The sequence below is a fragment of the Doryrhamphus excisus genome, chromosome 19, assembly GCF_030265055.1.
Source record: "Doryrhamphus excisus isolate RoL2022-K1 chromosome 19, RoL_Dexc_1.0, whole genome shotgun sequence".
NCBI lineage: Eukaryota > Metazoa > Chordata > Actinopteri > Syngnathiformes > Syngnathidae > Doryrhamphus > Doryrhamphus excisus.
This window is the reverse complement of record NC_080484.1, coordinates 13045033-13063898: the sequence shown is the minus strand read 5'-3', so window position 1 is coordinate 13063898 and position 18866 is coordinate 13045033. Positions and strand designations below refer to the sequence as shown.

The following is an 18866-nucleotide window of genomic DNA, read 5'->3' as shown; positions in this document are numbered from 1 at the left end:
AACCAAAACCTTCTACAAAAAAAAAAATTAGCGAGCGATTATATGACCTGAAGGTTTGATGCTCAAATAGACTTGAAACAAATGTTTTCATCACTTTAGAGACCTGAAGAGTACTTTTCTAACACAGATGTCAAGAGAATGACAAAGACATTGTTACATGATTCTGTCCTTGTTGCCAGTTTCCTCATTTCCACACTGATCTTTCATGTTCAGTTTCGCTTCGGAAACTGAACAACAGTGTATCATTTGGGATACTTCCTCCATTTCAAACACAATAGATGAAAAGTAAAAGTAAAGTTGCATGTATACACACACACACACACACACATAAATAAATTCAGACTTATTCTATTACTATATAATAGTATTAGTCTGCCCTGCCCTCAACTGGAGGATCCCTGCAGACTCTATATGGAAAAGGCCAGAGCTGGGACTCAAACCCGGAACCTTCTTGCTGTGGGACAACGGCACTAACCACTTGATGGCCATGCATCCCAGGTGAGCAAATATTGTTTAGTCATAGCAGATTGAAAAAGGAACAAATACACTCGCTCTAATGTAATTGTATCGATTTTAAAGTTGTTTTTAAACTCTGTGCCTGTACACTTTACATGTAAGCAGTACTATTACTGAGTACATATTAAAAGTTCATTCCTTTTACCTGAGTATTTATATACTTTTGTACTCTTTTGATCAGAAGTGAATTGTCTCGTTGTAAATAAAGTTGAATTGAATGACAAAATTGTTTGTCCAGTCCGGTGAGCATGACCAGTGACGTCATGTTGTGGTTAACCAGCGCCTTGAATGAGAGTGTTTGTTTGTGAGTGCGCGCGCACCCCCTTCTGGTGACTTCCTGCTTCGCGTAGACGAATGGCAACGGCGGCGTATGGAGATCCTTCTCACTTGTGGATGGAGTTGCGGAGCTGCTCACAGGGCGCCACGCACCTCCCGGACAGCCACCCCCGGGGCCGGGTGTCACATCTGCCGGCTTTTAGCGACACGAACCGAGGGGAAAACAATCAAGGAAGACGGTCTCTGTAATCTTGTTTGGAAATCCTGGTGGAGTTTCTTGGCTAGCTCGGACGGCGAACAAGTTTCAGAGCAGCGAATAAAAAGCTTAAAACTGTTTTAATAATTTTTGGAGTAATTTAAAAGAAGACATCTTGCAGAGAAGAGCTTATAAGGTAGGATTCTGCACTTTAATAGCCGTAAAACAGAAACTATTCTCTGTAATACCAATGTTTATATTCATGCAACAGTAGGCTGTAATGTACAACAACTACTGTATTCTGTTGAGTTTTTATCCATACTCATACACACTTATCCACATATTTTCCCACAATAATTTACATACTTTCCATCTTACTTAAATACTGCCAACAAATATTGACCCCCAATATTGGCTTTTCAGCTCAACTGACAGTCTTTGTATGTAAGTAAATATTGATGATTTATAAAAGACGCCGACAAGAGGGCCTAAAGACAAAATTGTACTGTATTATTTGCCAGTCCATCATGGAGAAATTTCAGGGTTAATTTAGAAACATGCTCTTTTTTCCATTAGAATAACAATCTTTAATAAAAGCAAACAAGCAAGTGTGTAGACAGTGAAAGAAGTTGCAGCCAGAATGGCCTGTAAACACAACACATTCCATCCTCTCCCCTATTGCTGTTCCCCAATCCCCCCCTTAATCTCAAACTCTGATTCAGATGATCCTGTCTGTGACCACTAACTGAACTATTTCCCTGCAATTGTGTCACTTCCTGACACCCCCCCCCCCCCCCACCCAAAAAAAAAGGAGGAAAGCCGGGTGATTGTTCCTCTCTGCTTGGGGCGGAAGAACATCCCCGGGGCAGTTTAAGGCCGTACATGACGGGAATACCAGCAGGATTTAAATGAGCCAAAGGGGCTTTGAGAGGCTTCTTCACATAGTTGCTGCCCGGGTGATTAGTTGGTGTGGAAAAATTGGGTTTCTCCGCTCAAATTTGGAGTCGCTCTGGAACACAGACACACACATTGCTCCTGGACCGGCATAGAAAACAAATTTGTAAAGACATTTGAATCACACAACACTATCAGTTAGCAGGATTTATACTAATCAAAGTAGTATACTTTGGTTCTACTTCTACTAGTAATAGCCTTAATAATCAACATCCCTCTCCATGGCTACTTTGTTCAGCTCCTCCTGTTGGATCCTAAGGGGTTCCCCAGCCAGTTGAGCGTGATCTGGGTCTTTTTTGAGGCCCCTTACTGGTCGGACGTGCCCTGACCACCTCCCCACCAGATGCCTGAGCCACCTCATCTGGCTCCTCTCAATGTAGAGAGCGTTTTTACTGAAGTTCCTCCCTTGGAGAGCCCAGTCACCCTACAGAGAAAACTCTTCTCGGCTGCTTGTACCCGGGATCTTGTCCTTTCGGTCCCTGCCCAAAGGTCATGACCCTAGGTGAGGGTATGATTGTAGATGGACCGGTAAATTGAGAGCTTTGTTTTTCGGCTAAGCTCCCTCTTCGCCACAACGGACCGATGCAGACGCTGCACCAATGTGCATGTTAATCTCACGCTCCATCCTTCCCTCAATCGTGAACAGTATGTACAGTACTTGTAGTAACTGTAGTACTTGTAAGTACTACAGTAAAAAAATGAAATGATAATTCTTTGGACTATAACCATAACCTTGGCTCGTGTCTGATACTGCTACTGAATTGCAGCGAGCTTCTGAGTAAAAGCTTGTGGAGGCAGTCCTATGATGGCCTCGAGGCTTTCAACTTTGGAAAAGAATTGCTCTCTATTTATAAGAATGTTTGGCAGGCAACTTTTTTTCCATCCACGGCTTACTACAAATCTCATCTTCTCCAAAACATTGTGAAACCTATTTCCTCGCCTTTTCTCTCGTGGTCATCCCTCATCCTTGTCTCTCTTGTTATTTTCCCTTCCCTAGTCAGAACAATGGTTATCTTTTATTTTTGAGGCTAACTCTCAGGACATTGTGAATAATCTTCTCCGCTCGTGACGCACTAAGCGATGCACGAGTGTCCGACCGAGAATGGACAGTCTCATTCTTTGAAATGTTTTTTTTTTCTTGTTCCAGTTAATTTGATGTGATTTGTCTTTCTTTTTGTTTCCGGCAGGGTTTCTACAAAGCCCCCCCCCCCCACCCTGACTCTCTAAGCTATTCTCAGGAACTCCTTGTATTGGAAGGGGAGCTCGTCAGATGTGTACCCAGCCTTCAGGTTCCCTGTCCTGGCTGCAGGGATGGCAGCATCTGCCTTAAACCGTAACAGCCTTGGAATCATGAACGGGTAAGTGGATCTTGTTAAAATATTGAAATATGGTGAACTATTGTGATATTTAAATGGGACCTATTATGTTTTTTCTACTTTTCTGACCTCTAGTTTTTTCAATGTGGTATCCTCATGTTAAACTATTTGGAAGTGAGCCCTGAATGAAGTTTTGAATGGCTCTACAGACTAACATGCGATCCGGACTTCCTTGTATGGGCTGCAGATTGCCTGCACTCAGTAAACGTGGACCTACATAGGTCCTTGGGAGTGTAACCAGTCACAGCGCAGTGGGCGTACCTAGAGCAGGAAGTCCATGGAAACACTGCTGAAAGAGGTGCAGGAATCTGGAAGGTCTAGAAAGGAGTCCACAACTCAGTATAAAATGAGCATAATAGATCCCCTTTAACCTCGTGATGTATTATTGTTTAAAAAAATCAGATTCCTCTTTAGTTCATTGAATCATCGTTTTTATAGATAATGGCAGTATTGATCGTGTATCATGTGGTCCTTTCCTCCCCGATTACAGTGGTAATCAGTTTCACACCCAGCAAGGTTCCACTGGTACCAGCTCCCGAGATGGCTCCCAGCTCCCGGTTGGCCGGCCGGTGCTGCCGGTTCCAGATCGGGGTACCTACTGCCAGCTGCTGGGCAGGGGTCTAATCAGCTCAACCAGCCCTAAGGGATGTACAGGCGACACCCTCGCTGTCGCCCCTCGCGCTCGATCCCCTTCGCCGCGGTGCCCAGAGCTCCTCGGCGTCAACGTGGGTCAACGAGTCAGGCGGCTGAGCTCGTCCGGAGCTGAGGAACGGGATGAGGAGGAAGAGTCGGGAGCAGCGGCAGGAGGTGGAGAGAAGCAAGAGGAGAGGAGACGCCAAGCACAACTCCTGCAGATTCACAAAGAGCTGCAGAACGTGGAGGTGAGAGTATAGATAAGTTTACTGCTTTACAATGTGTAAATTCTGCTGTACTGTTTCTTCTTCTCTTGTTGCTTTAGACATGTTGTACTGAGCAGCCAGGACAGACCTACAATATGTTGCACTATTTCTATGGTCAGCTTGACAAGAAATGCAACCTTTTCCTCCTCGATGCTTCACAATGGAGCTTCAGTTCAAGCCTTCACCTGTCTCACTGTGTTGCAGGTCAAAGGAAAAGTGGGCCTTTTCGAGGCCCACATTTCTGGGATGCGTGCCCACGTGCTTAATACCGAGCTTCAACGCAGCCCTCGCTCTCTGAGACGAACGGTGGGAGGCCAAGTCCCGCCCCGTCCTGGCCATCACAGCGCAGATCTCCAATGCTCAGTGACCCGGGCCCACCAGAGTCAAGTCCCTCCTGTTTTCCAAAATGGGAAAGAAGGGGAGGACGAGGAAGGAGAAAGTAGTGTTATTAAAATAAACTACTGTGAAGCAAAGACATTGTGTGGTCAGAATGGTGGCCATTCAGAAACAATACAAACTCCCTCTCTAGATGGGCCGCTTCTTGTCCACGGACCCCAGGAGACCTCGGACGCGCAGGCAGCCAAAGATGGAGAGATAAAAGAGGACAGCGGGGAGAAGGAAAATAAACAAACACCAGCAGATGACGGAGATTCAAAGGAGAGAGAAATGAGAGAAGGACAACAGTCGGGTCTTGAGGTGCTGCTCCAGACTGAGGCTGACATGCTGGAAGCTAACCCAGACACCGCTACTTCACCTGGGCTTCAAAGCAGCCAGAGCCCCCCTTGTTTGCTGGACCATCCCACTCCCGCCGTCCTTCCCTCCATCCCCGCCGTCATCATCACAGACCACGGTCTAGAAAGCCATCCTCAAACGGCGCATCACGGGGGAACCCCGGGTCCCAATCCTAGTCTCACGCTCCAATCGAACGCCTCAGTACGCTCCCTCAGGAAGCTGTCCTCCTCCTCGGCATCCTCCGCAGGGTTCTCCTCGTCTTGGGAAGAGTCGGAGGAGGATATTTCCAGCGATACGGAGAGAGGGGAGCAGCTTCTCAACCCAGCGCAACTCACTTCTCAACAGAAAGCAGTAAGTCCATTCGGGTCACTTGGGGGATTTGTGTTTCTCTTATATACTGTACTGCAAATAGTACTAGCCACAGATCAAAGATCCTCTATATTTTAAAGGCATAGTTCTGATTTGACATGACGTTGTATGACATCCCCATCAGCAGTGTAGTGCATCAACGGTGACTTATCTATGCGTGTGAATGCATAGAGGTTAGCTTTGATGACTTTTTTGTGTTGACTGCTGGTCTGCGTATTTGTCATGTTGGCACACTGCCCGTCACCCACACAGCAAACAATCGTGATGATCTTTTCTCTGGAAAACAAACTCCAGACTAGTACCCATGGTGAGTTTGAATTCACGTCGTGCTTTTCATTTCATGTACTGTTGTGAGATCTTTATTCATTGCCGTCAGACAGGATGGACATTGCTGGAAATGTGTTGTTGGTAGCCATCTTTTCTTTCACGTCAGTGGTCATCTTCATAAGACCTTTGGTTTACGGTGGGCTTGTTTTTTGGTTTATACACAACACATGCGGTAATAAATAACATTTCATGACATTACATGTTGACGCACGCACTTTGAAGGAGGTTTGTTGGGAAGCTAACCAGCTAACCAGTCCGTCGACTAAAAAAGGTTGTTCTATATGACATTAATGCTGAATCGAATGCACAAATGCTAGATTTGCTGTTTTGTGGAAAAAAAACTCTAAGTTTTTAAGGAATCTGCCACCAACTTGAAGATCCTCTATTTTGTTTTTAGGAATCCACTGATCTATTTTTTTTTGCACTTTTATTTAAGTCATTTTTATTTTCATTTATTTGTTCTTATTTTGTATAATTTTAAGTCATTTTTATTTATTTTTCAAATATTTATTTTTCATTTATGTATGTATTTTATTGATTTATACTTTAATATTTAAGTCAAACCAAGCAAATGGATTTGTTTTTTAAAATTGGCAAAGTCATCTTTTGAAACACTAGGATGTCTAAAGTGAAAAATTTATTAAGTAATTAAAAAAAAAATGAGGGCGATCATAACTGCATGCATACAAATAATGCACCATTATTACATTTAAAATATTTTTAAAAATGGTTGTATATTCCACATTTTAATGTGATTTTTGCGACCCACCCTTTTGGGGTCCTGACCCGCCAGTTGAGAACCACTGCTTAGTATGACGGGAGTGCTCTGCTTTAATGCCTATCAGACGTGGATCGTTTGCTACAAGTGCGCTGACGCATGGACAGCACAGTAGCGTGACACCAGGCTTTCCAATAAAGATGCCCCCCCCCCCCCCCCCCCCCCACCCCCCCAGGTGTCTTGGATTGCAATTTGTTTAGTTTGGCTGCTGGATTTGAATGGAGGGTTAGCGCCGCTCTTTGCATATTTCCACTGGTGTTTTTGTTGCCCTGAGAAGTTGTGTCCTGCAGACTGTTTGCAGATGAATGAAGGTTTACAGATGCGTTTCTCACCCCCCCTCTCATCCCCCCAACACCACCACCACCACGACCATGACCATATTCCAGTCCTCGTGCGCGCGTGCCTGTAGCTCATCACCTTTTGTGTGATGAAACCTGGCATGGCTGCACGGACATGCAGCAACATATTAAGCATGCTTGATCGTGCAAGCGGTATGTGGCTGAGAGTCGAGGCTGAGGAGTGAGAGTCAACAACAGCGACACAAAACCTAGCTGTGTTGGACAGCAAACATAGCAGAAAGACGCATGAAGAGCTTCTTTAAGCGGTCAGCATGGGCTCGCAGAGAAAGGAATGTTAATTCCCCTTTCCTCCTTTTCATGACCCCCTCTCAAGTATGCGTTGCAGCCATCATTTTTTCCGTTTTGCACACTTTATATCAACTAGTATTCCACCAGCATTCGGGCCGACTGGTTGGAGGCTGGAATGGTGCACAAAGAGCCTTGTATAGGCACGGTCTGGCTGATCTTTTGACACCGGGGCATCGCTCCAAGATAGGAAGACACGTGCGCTGCCAGTGTGTTCTTGTGTTCAAGGAAAATTGGCAGCCAAGGAACACACACGCTCAACTCGTTCATCATCATCATCATCATCATTAGAGTGGCTCCTCTACCAGCTTGTTGTTGTTGTTGTTGTTTGAGGAGCGCCTTTTGCGTAACGCACGCATAGCAGTGGTGACAGAACCAATGTTGGATAGTGTTGTTTATCACGGTCAACTGGTTCCACACATGGCCGTGATGAGTGAATTTAATTATTTAATCCAACATTTACAGCATAGAAAACCTGTTTACGGTATGAGTTTTAACATAATTAGAGCCCTCTTGACATGAAATAACACCCCTATAGTCACCTTTACACTCCTATTACCCAATATAGTAGACCTAATAAGAGAAAATAAGGCTCCTGCTTGTGTGTGTTGGTGTAAATGTGTTCCGAGGTGAGGTAAGCTGAGTGGGGGCAGACAGGAAGTTGAGTTGTAGCTTGTTATAGGTTAAGGATTATCATGCCTGTTGTGACATCATTCAAAGTCTAGTGCTTGTGTGTCTCACTGACCATTACGACAGTTATTTTCTGTCATGCCCCCCGGGGGACAGAAATGTTGCGACCGCAGACTACTCATTACACATGTCGCAAATATCGAACATTTACAAAAGACACATCGGATACCGACACACAATTGTGTCGCCACTGCACATGTGCAGTTTGTATGTCATAATTTTGACTTTTTATCTCATAATTATGACTTACCATTGGGATAATTTTTTTTTCAGTGGCGGAAACCATAGTATTTGAAACTGAAACCAGGAAAATGCAACACAGAGGTATATACAGTTGCATATTACTACTTTATTGCTACTTTGCTATGAAGCTGGTGCTCAGGTGCTCTCATCCTAGCACTCTCTTTTTTAATTGACACCTAGCGAGTTTGCAAAGCTGCTTTTTAAAAAAATAAATAAAGAGATATGTCGTTGCGATGATGACTGCACCCATAGAGTTGACTCTGTGAAACACACACACACACCCCGACACACCCTCCTGCCTGCAGACACCACAACTGTCACAAAGTGCGACACACAAACACACAAAGAGAAACAAAACACACGCTGTGCTGTGCTGTGCGCCGCAGTGGAAAATCTTCACTACCACAGCGACCTGTTGCTCGGCAACCCTGTGACGTCAAACCGAGTTTCCCTCGCACACAGCTGTAGATTTCTTCGTGTGTGTGTGTGTGTTTGTCAAACTCTTGACTGCCTGCACTGCAGGGACACACGCACACTAGTTAATCGTCATTTACAGTTGAGGGATAATAAATGATGACTTTGCACAACACAGCATTGAGACATCCTGACCAAAATGGCTATGCCGTTTGTTCTTGAAGGTGGATCTCACACACACACACACACACACACAGCATTCTAATTTTAACCCTGAGTGCAATTGTGTGTTCCTCCCCAGTCAAAATTTTGCAGACAGTTGTTTGTTTCTGGCAAGAGGACTCAGTGGTGAGCGACAGCAGAGTTGTTGTTTCCTCCCTCATAAAAGAAGCGTGCATTCATCATCATCGTCGTCGTCCTCCTCGTTTTTGCATGCATACACTACAACATCACACACTGAATGTAATTCTTTACTATCACATATTGATATTGTGGCTGTTTGTCGTATCAAGGAAGCAAGTGAATGAAGCTGTGTTCCAGTGTGAAATATCAATATGATGGAGAGGTATCGATAGTCCCCTTGTGTCCTCTCCTCTCTGTGGTTGTCTTTTTGTGTTGTTGTTTGTGGTCAGCAGCGGATATGGAAAATACTGTAGCTGAGGCAAGCGGCATCCCCCCCCCCCCTCCTCCTCCCTCCACTTCCTGCCTGCAAGAAGTTCCTTTGCTTACCATTTCCCCTCTTTCTGTCTTGTGCTCTCTCTCTTTCAATGGAAACTTTGGTGGCTTTACTGCTTTCCCTGCCCCTCTCTGCCTGTCATCCAGGCGGTCTGGTCATGCAGATAGGATGGCACTTCTAACCCCCCCCCAATCCCAAATCTTTAATGATTTGGACAATTTGTATGCGTGCAACATTGTTGGAACACGTTGGGGAAGGGCCTGTTGCTGCTTCCTGCATGTGCATGGTCCATTAAAGGCATACCTGGGTGAGTTTGGTGTGGAAGAAGCCCATCAAACACATTAAAGATTTTGCAGTATGTCTTCCCAGACGAGTGGAAGCTGTTCTGGCTGCAAAGGAATGCCATATTGTGTATTTTTTGCTTGCTTTCCTGTAAATGGAAAGCCTGAAAATGTACATTAATAGGACAGCAATTGGTGAGCATATTATTTACACTTTAATAATATAAGTGCAGAGGATGTCACCAGACACTCAGACACACAGATTGGGTCAATTATATACTGTATGTATTATATCCATCCGTCCATAGATTGGGGGTATGCTGGAGCCAGGGCTCTCTCCTTTCACGTCGTTGTTCTATCTATGGAGCCGATGTGCTGAAGCCAAAGCGCAGAGTAAACTCTCTTCCTGCCTGTTTGGAGGCGGAAGACGAGGAAAACATGGCGGGGTACACCCTGGACTGGTGGCCAGCCAATCACAGGGCACATATAGACAAACAACCATTCACACTCACATTCATACCTATGGACAATTTGGAGTGGCCAATTAACCTAGCATGTTTTTGGAATGTGGGAGGAAACCGGAGTACCCGGAGAAAGCCCACGCATGCACGGGGAGAACATGCAAACTCCACACAGAGATGGCCGAGGGTTGGATTGAACACGGGTCTCCTAGCTGTGAGGTCTGCGCGCTAACCACTCGACCACCGTGCAGCCCAAGATCATCATTATTGATGATTTATTGTGTGGTTAATTAATTTCTTTTTTTTATTATGCCAGGCTCACAGTTTTGCTCTGAATGAGAAATCTTGTCAATCTGACGAGATCTTGTGACACCCCTTTAAGTCAATGATAAAAATGGTCAGATCAGGTCTACATCCATCCAGACCTGCATGGAAAATAGGAGTTCAGAACATCAATTTCTTAAAATATGAAAAATGTCACAAGTCATTGCTTAATTGTCATGAATTCTTCCAATATTCAATGTTGGGAAATGCCCTTCCCATTTGTGTCCTGCTTCTTGCCACAATGTTTTCCGATACGTTGGGTAACCGGAGTGGATATTTGCATGTCCCGATTGCTGCTTGGCTGTTTTGCCAATCAAATGATGAACGATTGTCGACCCCCGTCCTTCACTCGCACGTGTTTGTGCCTTTGAGTGATTTTTTTTTTAAGCATGTGCAGCAAGAGAGAGGCGCATGTTTCATCACGGCTGTAGCTGCATTTGAAGCCGCACGATTTTACTGGGACGATGTGGTCGTACTCCCTATGGAGCGTCGTAGCGTCACTTGGCGTCGTCCTCGTTATTACGGCCGTCCACCTTCAGGTACTGTCGGCGTCTCTGGAAGGAGACCGGATGGTCCCACAGGAGTGTGTTGGACATGTGTTAGCCTTGATGCTGGAATGTATGTTTGTGTGTAGCTTTAATGCTAATGAGCTGACGATGACCATGAGGTGCTTTTCTTCAAAACGTGGAGCAAACAAGTCAGAGAGATGATAGATGTGTCTCACGTTTGGTACATTATTAATGCTAATGGAAACCATGTAACATCATGTTGCTACTCTCGGCATCCGTTGCTATTCTGTTTGAATCGAAAAATATAATGTATTTATATAAATATAATGTATATAATGTATAATCAAAATAATTAATTCATCAAAGATGGCTGTTTTGTGCTTGACTATGGCATATTATTAGTCAAAAAATCTAGAAAGTCACTGTATGTGTAGAATTGTGGACTAGGCATCAGTAATGTTATAAGAGTGTTCTCCTCTTGTTTTGTGTGGAAGTGGTACATTTTTAGCTTCTTTGTCCTTCTTCCCCACTCTGTTTCAAACATTGTCTTAAGTTTACAGTAAGTAAACTACTTAGCTCGCTAGCTTGCTAAGCTAGCGGCGGCCGTCTGTTATGTCCTTGCTGTGATACTGTAGCCTGCTCATTGTGATGAATAATAGCAAAAGTGATAATAATAGTAACTATAGACTATAGAGGTGTTATTTCATGTTTATTGATATTGAATCCTACTTTTTGGAAATACACTTATCACAGTCTGGTCTGGAACCAATTAACCCCCGATAAATTAGTCATGAGATGCTGTAAGGGGGGTGGGGGTGGGGGGGGCTCGTGCGACTCCTCGTTGCTTAACACTGCAAGAGCCACTAATATCGATATTAGTCCGCAACCATAGATAGTCATGGTATCATCCAATAAATTTCATCAGGTCCACATTGGGTGACGTCATGCCTTTCCTTCTTTGGTCCTCGTGTCCTCTCTGCACCCCCACCCCCAACCCCGTGGTAGAGGCATAGACATAAATCCCCCTGTGTAAAGATTTGGTCAAAAAGCAACATGCTGAGAGAGTTTGTGTGTGTATGTGTGTGTGTGTGTGTCACGAGAGTCGAAGGGGAGAGCCCTTGGAGAAACACCATAAGTGTTTTCATTGGTTGCCAAGGGAAACCTCCACCCTCTGGATCCAGGTCAACGTGTTCTGGAGTCAAAGGAAACACAGAGTGTGGGAGAAGCAGGCCGGGCCACGGATGGAAGAAACTCCCTCGTGGTTGGGGACACGTGTGTGTGTGTGTGTGTGTGTGCGTGTGTGCATGTGTGCGCGCGTGTGTATTAAGTTGTGTTTTCCAGCTGTTAAGCCTCAGACATTGTTTTCCTCAGAGATCCACTCTTGTAAGATCATGTACAATATTATTTATCCGAAGCAAAATTAACTACCTCTAGTGGGCCATTTTTATTTCCTCATCATTTTGTCTAATAATAATGATAAGTATCCTACTTCCCATACAAGGTTTTATTAAATTAAACACATTGAAGTGCAACAAATTATAATAAATAAAATTATTTTTTTATAAATTATTTTTTTATTATATATAAATAATATATAAATTATATATAAATATATATAAATTTTATAAATTATAATCACATCAAATAAATAAACAAAAAAATGACATTTGTTAAAGCAAAAATTATGGAAGCCTGCTTGTTAAGTCATAATTATGAGATAAGATAGACATAGTCATAATTAGCTATTTAAGTTAAGTATTAACGATAATTATTCTTAAAAAATGTAATTAAATAAATACATAAAAATGAAGTAAAAATGGCCATAAAAGAGGAGGATTTGTTTTATTCTGGTCGTCTGCCACAGTTGAATACCTTTCTGTTGAAATCAGATGATCTAATGATTGTCTTGGTGTCTTTTTTTTTGCAGCACAAGTCATGGAAGAAGATCAAGAACATGGTCCACTGGTCTCCATTTGTCATGTCCTTCAAGAAGAAATATCCCTGGATCCAACTGGCAGGGCATGCAGGTACAGTATATGTTTTATTTTGGGAGCCTAAAATGAGTCCATATGTTGATGTGATCCATCAGCGTGATGGAGTGGCGTCGTACAAACCACAATAATAAACATCCACTGTTGTTGACTCAATACACGTCTAATCAGCTGACTCCACGTGAGTCCATGTGAAGGCCGCTACGTGTGTTCTTTTCCTTGAAAACGTTGTGATCAACCACACCAAAAGAGTTTGGGGGTCGCGTGGAGGTCAGAGACGGGCCTTTTATAGCATTGGTACAGGAGGCCGTGTTGACGGTGGTTCCCCGCGGCTGGTCCCACACATCAGGGCCCTAAAAGGAAGCGGCAAAATGGGAGCGCCACATGTCACGAGCGTCCATTGGGATCAGCTCGACCTGGGTTGACCGTTCAGAAAGCTAACGCAGCGTGTCTCTTCACAGGGAGCTTCAAGGCTGGAGCCAACGGCCGCATATTAAAAGTAAGCAAACAATGGCCGTCTTTGTGTACTCGGGTGCCTCCTTGTCGCCGTGTTAAGTCAGAACCATGTTCTTTGTAGAAACACTGTGACTGCGAGCAGCGCTGTCTGTCCCTGCTGATGAGGGACGTGCTTTGCCCCTATGTCCCCGGTTACCATGGGGACGTCGAGAAGGACGGCCAGAAGTACAACCAGATGGAGGACCTGCTGGCCGAGTTTGACTACCCGTGCGTGATGGACTGCAAGATGGGAGTCAGGTGAGACACGTACCAGTGGGGTATGTAAAGGGGCGGAACAAGACCACTGATTGGTCGAAAGAACCACATGTCATGAGAGGACAGAAGATGCTCTGGCTGTGATGAAATATCCATGCTGACCCTGCCCCCCCACCCTCACATCCTTCAGGACGTATCTAGAGGAAGAGTTGACCAAGGCCCGTAAGAAGCCCACCCCGAGACCGGACATGTACCAAAAGATGATCGAGGTGGACCCTGAGGCGCCGACGCCCGAGGAGAAGGAGCAGAAGGCCGTGACCAAGCCCCGATACATGCAGTGGAGGGAAACCATCAGTTCCACAGCCACGCTTGGCTTCAGGATAGAAGGAGTCAAGGTAGCAGCACACACACACACACACACACAAGACGGATGTGTGCGTCTTTCCTTCGGCCATTGTGTGTTTGGATGTGCTTGTGGGTGTGGATGTCCTTCAGGGTGTGATCTAACTTCCTGTTTTTCAGCAGAAACTCAAGTGTACGTCAGCGCGTCTCTTTCTTTGTCATGCCAGAGGCCTGTCGGTGGCAGCTCGGTTGGGCTTTAGCATCTGGCCCTGACACTGTGCTCTCACACACACACACACACACACAGTCGTGACTATATAAGGACATTCATGGCCTCCCGGTGGTCTGTTGCCATGACACTGAGGGTTATCCCAAGAAACAGGGATGTGTGTGTGTGTGTGTGTGTGTGTGTTAAAAGAGCTGTTCCCAGACTTGAACCATGAAGGGGAAAATACTCTTGTCTCTCCAAATACGACCTTGTTGCTTGGCAGCCAGCAGAACACAAAACGTGCGTCTCCTTGTGCTGCTACCTGCCGGCTACTGATACTCACGTCTGCCAATCCCTGCCGAAAATACCTGCCCCCCCCCACCCTTCTTATGATTGCTTTCCTTCCACTATTGTTTGTCGTTTTTGACGGCCCTCCCTTCCTTCCTCTTGAGAGCCCATCCTTTTCCTCGCCTCACAAGAATCTGGGAAGTTTGGCTCCAAGACTTCTTGATGTCTTCTCGATGTACCTCAAAACTAATACCGTATATTACATAACCTGGATCGCAGATTGTCTCACAGATTTACGTCATTACATGAAGATGTGGCAATGTAGGTGTTCCACAGGGTGCTATTCTTTGCCCCTTTCTATTCACTTCACTTTTTCACCTTTTACTTGCGTATGTTTTTTAAAGGTCCACTTTTATGTTTATAAGTGTTTATGTTTAGTTATGTTGTAACAGTGAAGTCTGTCCCTAGAGAAACTAAGACAGGAACATCTAAAATGAATACAGGGCTGCATGACGGTCGAGTGGTTAGCACGCAGACCTTAGTTCAATTCCACCCTCGGCCATCTCTGTGTGGAGTTTGCATGTTCTCCCCGTGCATGCGTGGGTTTTCTCCGGGTACTCCGGTTTCCTCCCACATTCCAAAAACATGCTAGGTTAATTGGCGACTCCAAATTGTCCATAGGTATGAATGTGAGTGTGAATGGTTGTTTGTTTATATGTGCCCTGTGATTGGATGGCGACGAGACACCTCTCGCCCGAAGACTGCTGGGATAGGCTCCAGCACCCCACCGCAACCTTTCGTGAGGATAAGCGGTACAAAATGAATGAATGAATAAAATGAATGAATGAATAAATGAATACAGAGCCACCAGAGACATTAGCACTCGATAAGCTCATCAAATCTTATCTTTATGCATTACCATCAGCATTTGGGAGAAAATATGATGGGAAGGAAAAAAAGGGGAAAAATACAGTATAGTAGTACTGTATCTGGCTGCACGGTGGTCGAGTGGTTAGCATGCATCCTCACAGCTAGGAGACCCGAGTTCAATCCCACCCTCGGCCATGTCTGTGTGGAGTTTGCATGTTCTCCCCGTGCATGCGTGGGTTTTCTCCGGGTACTCCGGTTTCCTCCCACATTCCAAAAACATGCCTTTTGGCAATTCCAAAATTGGCGACTCCAAATTGTCCATAGGTATGAATGTGAGTGTGAATGGTTGTTTGTCTATATGTGCCCTGTGATTGGCTGGCCACCAGTCTAGGGTGTACCCCGCCTCTCGCCCGAAGACAGCTGGGATAGGCTCCAGCATCCACCACAACCCTTGTGAGGATAAGCGGTAGAAAATGAATGAATGAATGAGTACTGTATCTGTGCAGCATGGGAGAAAGTTAGATGGTGCGTTCAAGGACCGTCAAACAAAGAGGGACAAGTCGCCACTCATGATGCAATTTGTGATGTTTGTTGTTAACGTGTGCTCGCCAGAAAGAGGACGGGACGGTGAACCGCGACTTTAAGAGGACAAAGACGCGGGAGCAAGTGATGGCAGCTTTCCATGACTTTGTCAAAGGCAACAAGGACATAGTGGTAAGTGTGACCCAGGGTTCCCCCAAGGAACGCTTTAGGCAGCAATTTGTGTGTGCAGGTGCAGCTGTTTGTCTTTTTATGTCTTTTCCTCCTTCCTTCTCACCCACATACACACACAAACAATATACCGTCCAGCCCGTTACACAAGACACACATACCTCAACACTTTGTAAGCATTGTGCGGTCACATTTATGACTGACATAAGTGAGTTCTATGTCAGAACTGGGCTAACTAGATGTTCAAGCATGTCTGTGTGTGTGTGTGTGTGTGTGTGTGTGTGTGTGTGTGTTTGCAGAACAGCTACGTAGGCAGGCTGAAGGAAATCAGGGACACCCTGGAGATCTCACCATTCTTCAAAACTCATGAGGTAATGAGGTTCTCCAAAAAGATGGACAAAAGGAAGACATTTAAACACGATTCATTAACTTTGCTTAAATATGTTTTATATTGTTTGTATTATATTGTTGCTCTACATTGTTTAGTAAAAATGACATTTATAGTTCAGCCTCATTTCCGGAAGTGGCGTCATCGGGATGCCGCCTCTTAGCTAAAGCCGAGTAAAGAAACGCTTCTCCAGATAGATGGTGGTTGACTAGGTTTAGTATAAGTTAATCAAAATAGTAGTTATGGCAAAACATTGTGTTGCTGCTGGATGTTTACAGTATCCAAGTATTCAACATATTGAAACAAAGTTGGTGAATCACGTCAAGAACCCTGTAAAGCTCTACTAACTGTGGGTGTTTCTGCGCAGGTGATTGGCAGCTCCTTGTTGTTCGTCCACGACAGCAAGGGGAGGGCCAAAGTGTGGATGATTGACTTTGGGAAGACCACCGCTCTCCCGGAGGGAGAGGAGCTAAACCACCGTACGTCCTGGAAGGAAGGAAACAGGGAGGATGGCTACCTAATCGGATTGGATAGTTTAGTGGACATCATTTCTTGCATCTTGGACACTGAAACATGAGTTGTTTTTTTTTCAGACACACACATTCTTGCCTTATACATCAGACCTTTAATGTGACAAAATATTCAGCAAACTTGTGAAAGCGTTAATGACTAGGTTAAACTTTGGCACACCCCAGTGGAAGTCTGAGGAAAGACAAGCTCGTTTTTAGTGACATATTGTTCGTATAACACACAGAAGACCACTCCGGCCATTGTTTTTTTTTAAGTAAATTCCCAGCTATTTTTATGCATATGTAAAAATATGTAAAACTACAGAAAATAGATTAAGCCTGAATTTTAGAAACATGCATGAGTACAGTTCCCCTTGTTACAAATTGGTCAAGCGTGCTTTACCTCATCATTTTAGCAGTTAGTGGAGCAAGATGCTAATTAGCTAACACAAGTGCTTCCCTTCTCTCTTGGGATTTGTTCAAACACTGTACAGTAACTTTTTTTTTATTTGAACATGATTTTAGTGCAGTCCAGTCCTGCTGAACACTTTACCTGGCGTGAGAGATCTTATTTAAACTGTAGTGCCTTGACGGGCTTACCCTCATTTGTCAATGATGGGATGGATTATCCTCCCATGTCTTATAGTGTATTTTATTCCCCAGTCTTAAATGAGTGCATGTTTATTTGCATCTTAAAGGTGGTTATTGACTTTGTGCTTCACTATTTATAACATATTTGCTTTTGGCATGACACTGCAGGGTGTTTTTTGTCTCCAAGGGTGTGCTACCGTCCTATCTCATTGCAATCTGGCAACATGGTGTTGTAAAGCTTACTCTACTACAAATTTGTGGTTTTTTTTTGCTGTTTGTTTTTCTCCCAAGCGGTATTGTGCAATCTGTACCTTACGGTGCAGTTTTCCTGTTTAAAAGCCAGGAGTGTCATGTAGCAGCTGGAGAGACGCGCGACTTGTTTTTGCTGCCCTCGTGTGGCCAAAAAAAGAATACTCCAGGGAATCCCAGCAGAAGTAGTCCTATTTCCCGCTGGTTGTGCCTTATTAACGCCTAGTGTTACGTAAATGTTTGCAGTGGTTACACAGTAGTTGGAGCAATGTTAAGTCCATAGAGTGCCTTCTTTAAAAGTATCAGTTTTGTTTTGCACACACTAAAAGGAATTGTAAGCCCACAACGTTCAGCTAGCTTTGCTTATGAATTGTTTTGAATCATTTAACCAGTTGTCGCACCAAGTGGATTCTGTTGCTCTTTAAGCTACGACGGAGAATAAACATCCCGAAATGTTGCTGCAATACCAAAATTTTTGACTTATGTCCCTTGAATGTGCACTTAAAACTCTCTGTTAGGTATTACATATGCTATGGTTTTGCTGTTTGTATATTTATTATTATTATTTGGATGGTTTCTTTTTAAAAAATGGTGACAGAAGATGTGTATGTGTGTTTTATTTCTTTCGGACCTTTGCAGAGTTTTTATTTGAATTGTGCATAAACTATTAACTACGTAAAATACAATGTGTAATAATCATAAAAGATTTTTAAGCATAATTTAATTATTTAATAAAATACACATTTTATGTGTATTTTAAATATATTTGAGAAAAGCATTTTTAATTATTGTTTTCAGAAAAGTACTAGCCCATAATTATGTTAATATTGTGTCTGAAATTAGACTAATAACTAGAGAAAGTGAATGCCTGCATTGTAGAATCGCATGACCGAAATGCCGTTGAATATTGAAACATAAAAGGTTGTAAAAATATATATATATATTGTGTTTTTCATAGTGTTTATTCAACAATATTTCTCACTATTCTTTCACCTGCATCATATAGTATCAGTAGAGTCGACTTTCAAGTCCATTCATAATCCCAGTTGAGCAGGGAAAAACACAATAAAATAACACTTTATAGGTGGAATAAAGTTAATTAATTAATTGGTTGCCTATTTAAGCTGTTTTATATCTTTAGAATGCTCAGAAATGAATGTGTGTTCATGTGTTCTCATAAGGATTGTGGATGAAACTTCCATAAATGGTGCAGTGGTATACTCTATGTGTGTGTTAGGTATGCTTTAAATTTTGACCGTGTTGAAACACCTCTGCTGACATAAACAAACTACTTCCTGACTGCTTCCTGTGTGAACGAATGAGAAGCGGCCTTTTGGTTTCCG

At 43.8% G+C, this 18866-nt stretch overlaps 1 protein-coding gene across 1 annotated transcript; it reads left to right on the top strand.

The window, feature by feature from the left end:
* The first annotated feature begins 866 nt into the window (after positions 1 to 866).
* Positions 867 to 18710, top strand: itpkb (inositol-trisphosphate 3-kinase B). The gene is made up of 11 exons (XM_058056255.1): positions 867 to 1184; positions 3130 to 3300; positions 3809 to 4199; positions 4422 to 5300; positions 12593 to 12692; positions 13118 to 13155; positions 13234 to 13409; positions 13558 to 13762; positions 15688 to 15789; positions 16086 to 16157; positions 16542 to 18710. Exons 2-11 carry the CDS (start codon positions 3254 to 3256, stop codon positions 16749 to 16751), a joined length of 2220 nt encoding a protein of 739 aa, XP_057912238.1. The 5' UTR covers positions 867 to 1184; positions 3130 to 3253; the 3' UTR covers positions 16752 to 18710.
* The last annotated feature ends 156 nt before the right edge of the window (positions 18711 to 18866 follow it).

What these genes read in the sequence shown, in the direction of transcription:
- itpkb (XM_058056255.1), top strand. Translation starts at nt 3,254, where the DNA reads ATGGCAGCATCTGCCTTAAACCGTAACAGCCTTGGAATCATGAACGG. An exon ending in AAGAGCTGCAGAACGTGGAG is followed by an intron (nt 4,200 to 4,421) that starts GTGAGAGTATAG and finishes ACTGTGTTGCAG; the next exon opens with GTCAAAGGAAAAGTGGGCCT. An exon ending in TCACTTCTCAACAGAAAGCA is followed by an intron (nt 5,301 to 12,592) that starts GTAAGTCCATTC and finishes TTTTTTTTGCAG; the next exon opens with CACAAGTCATGGAAGAAGAT.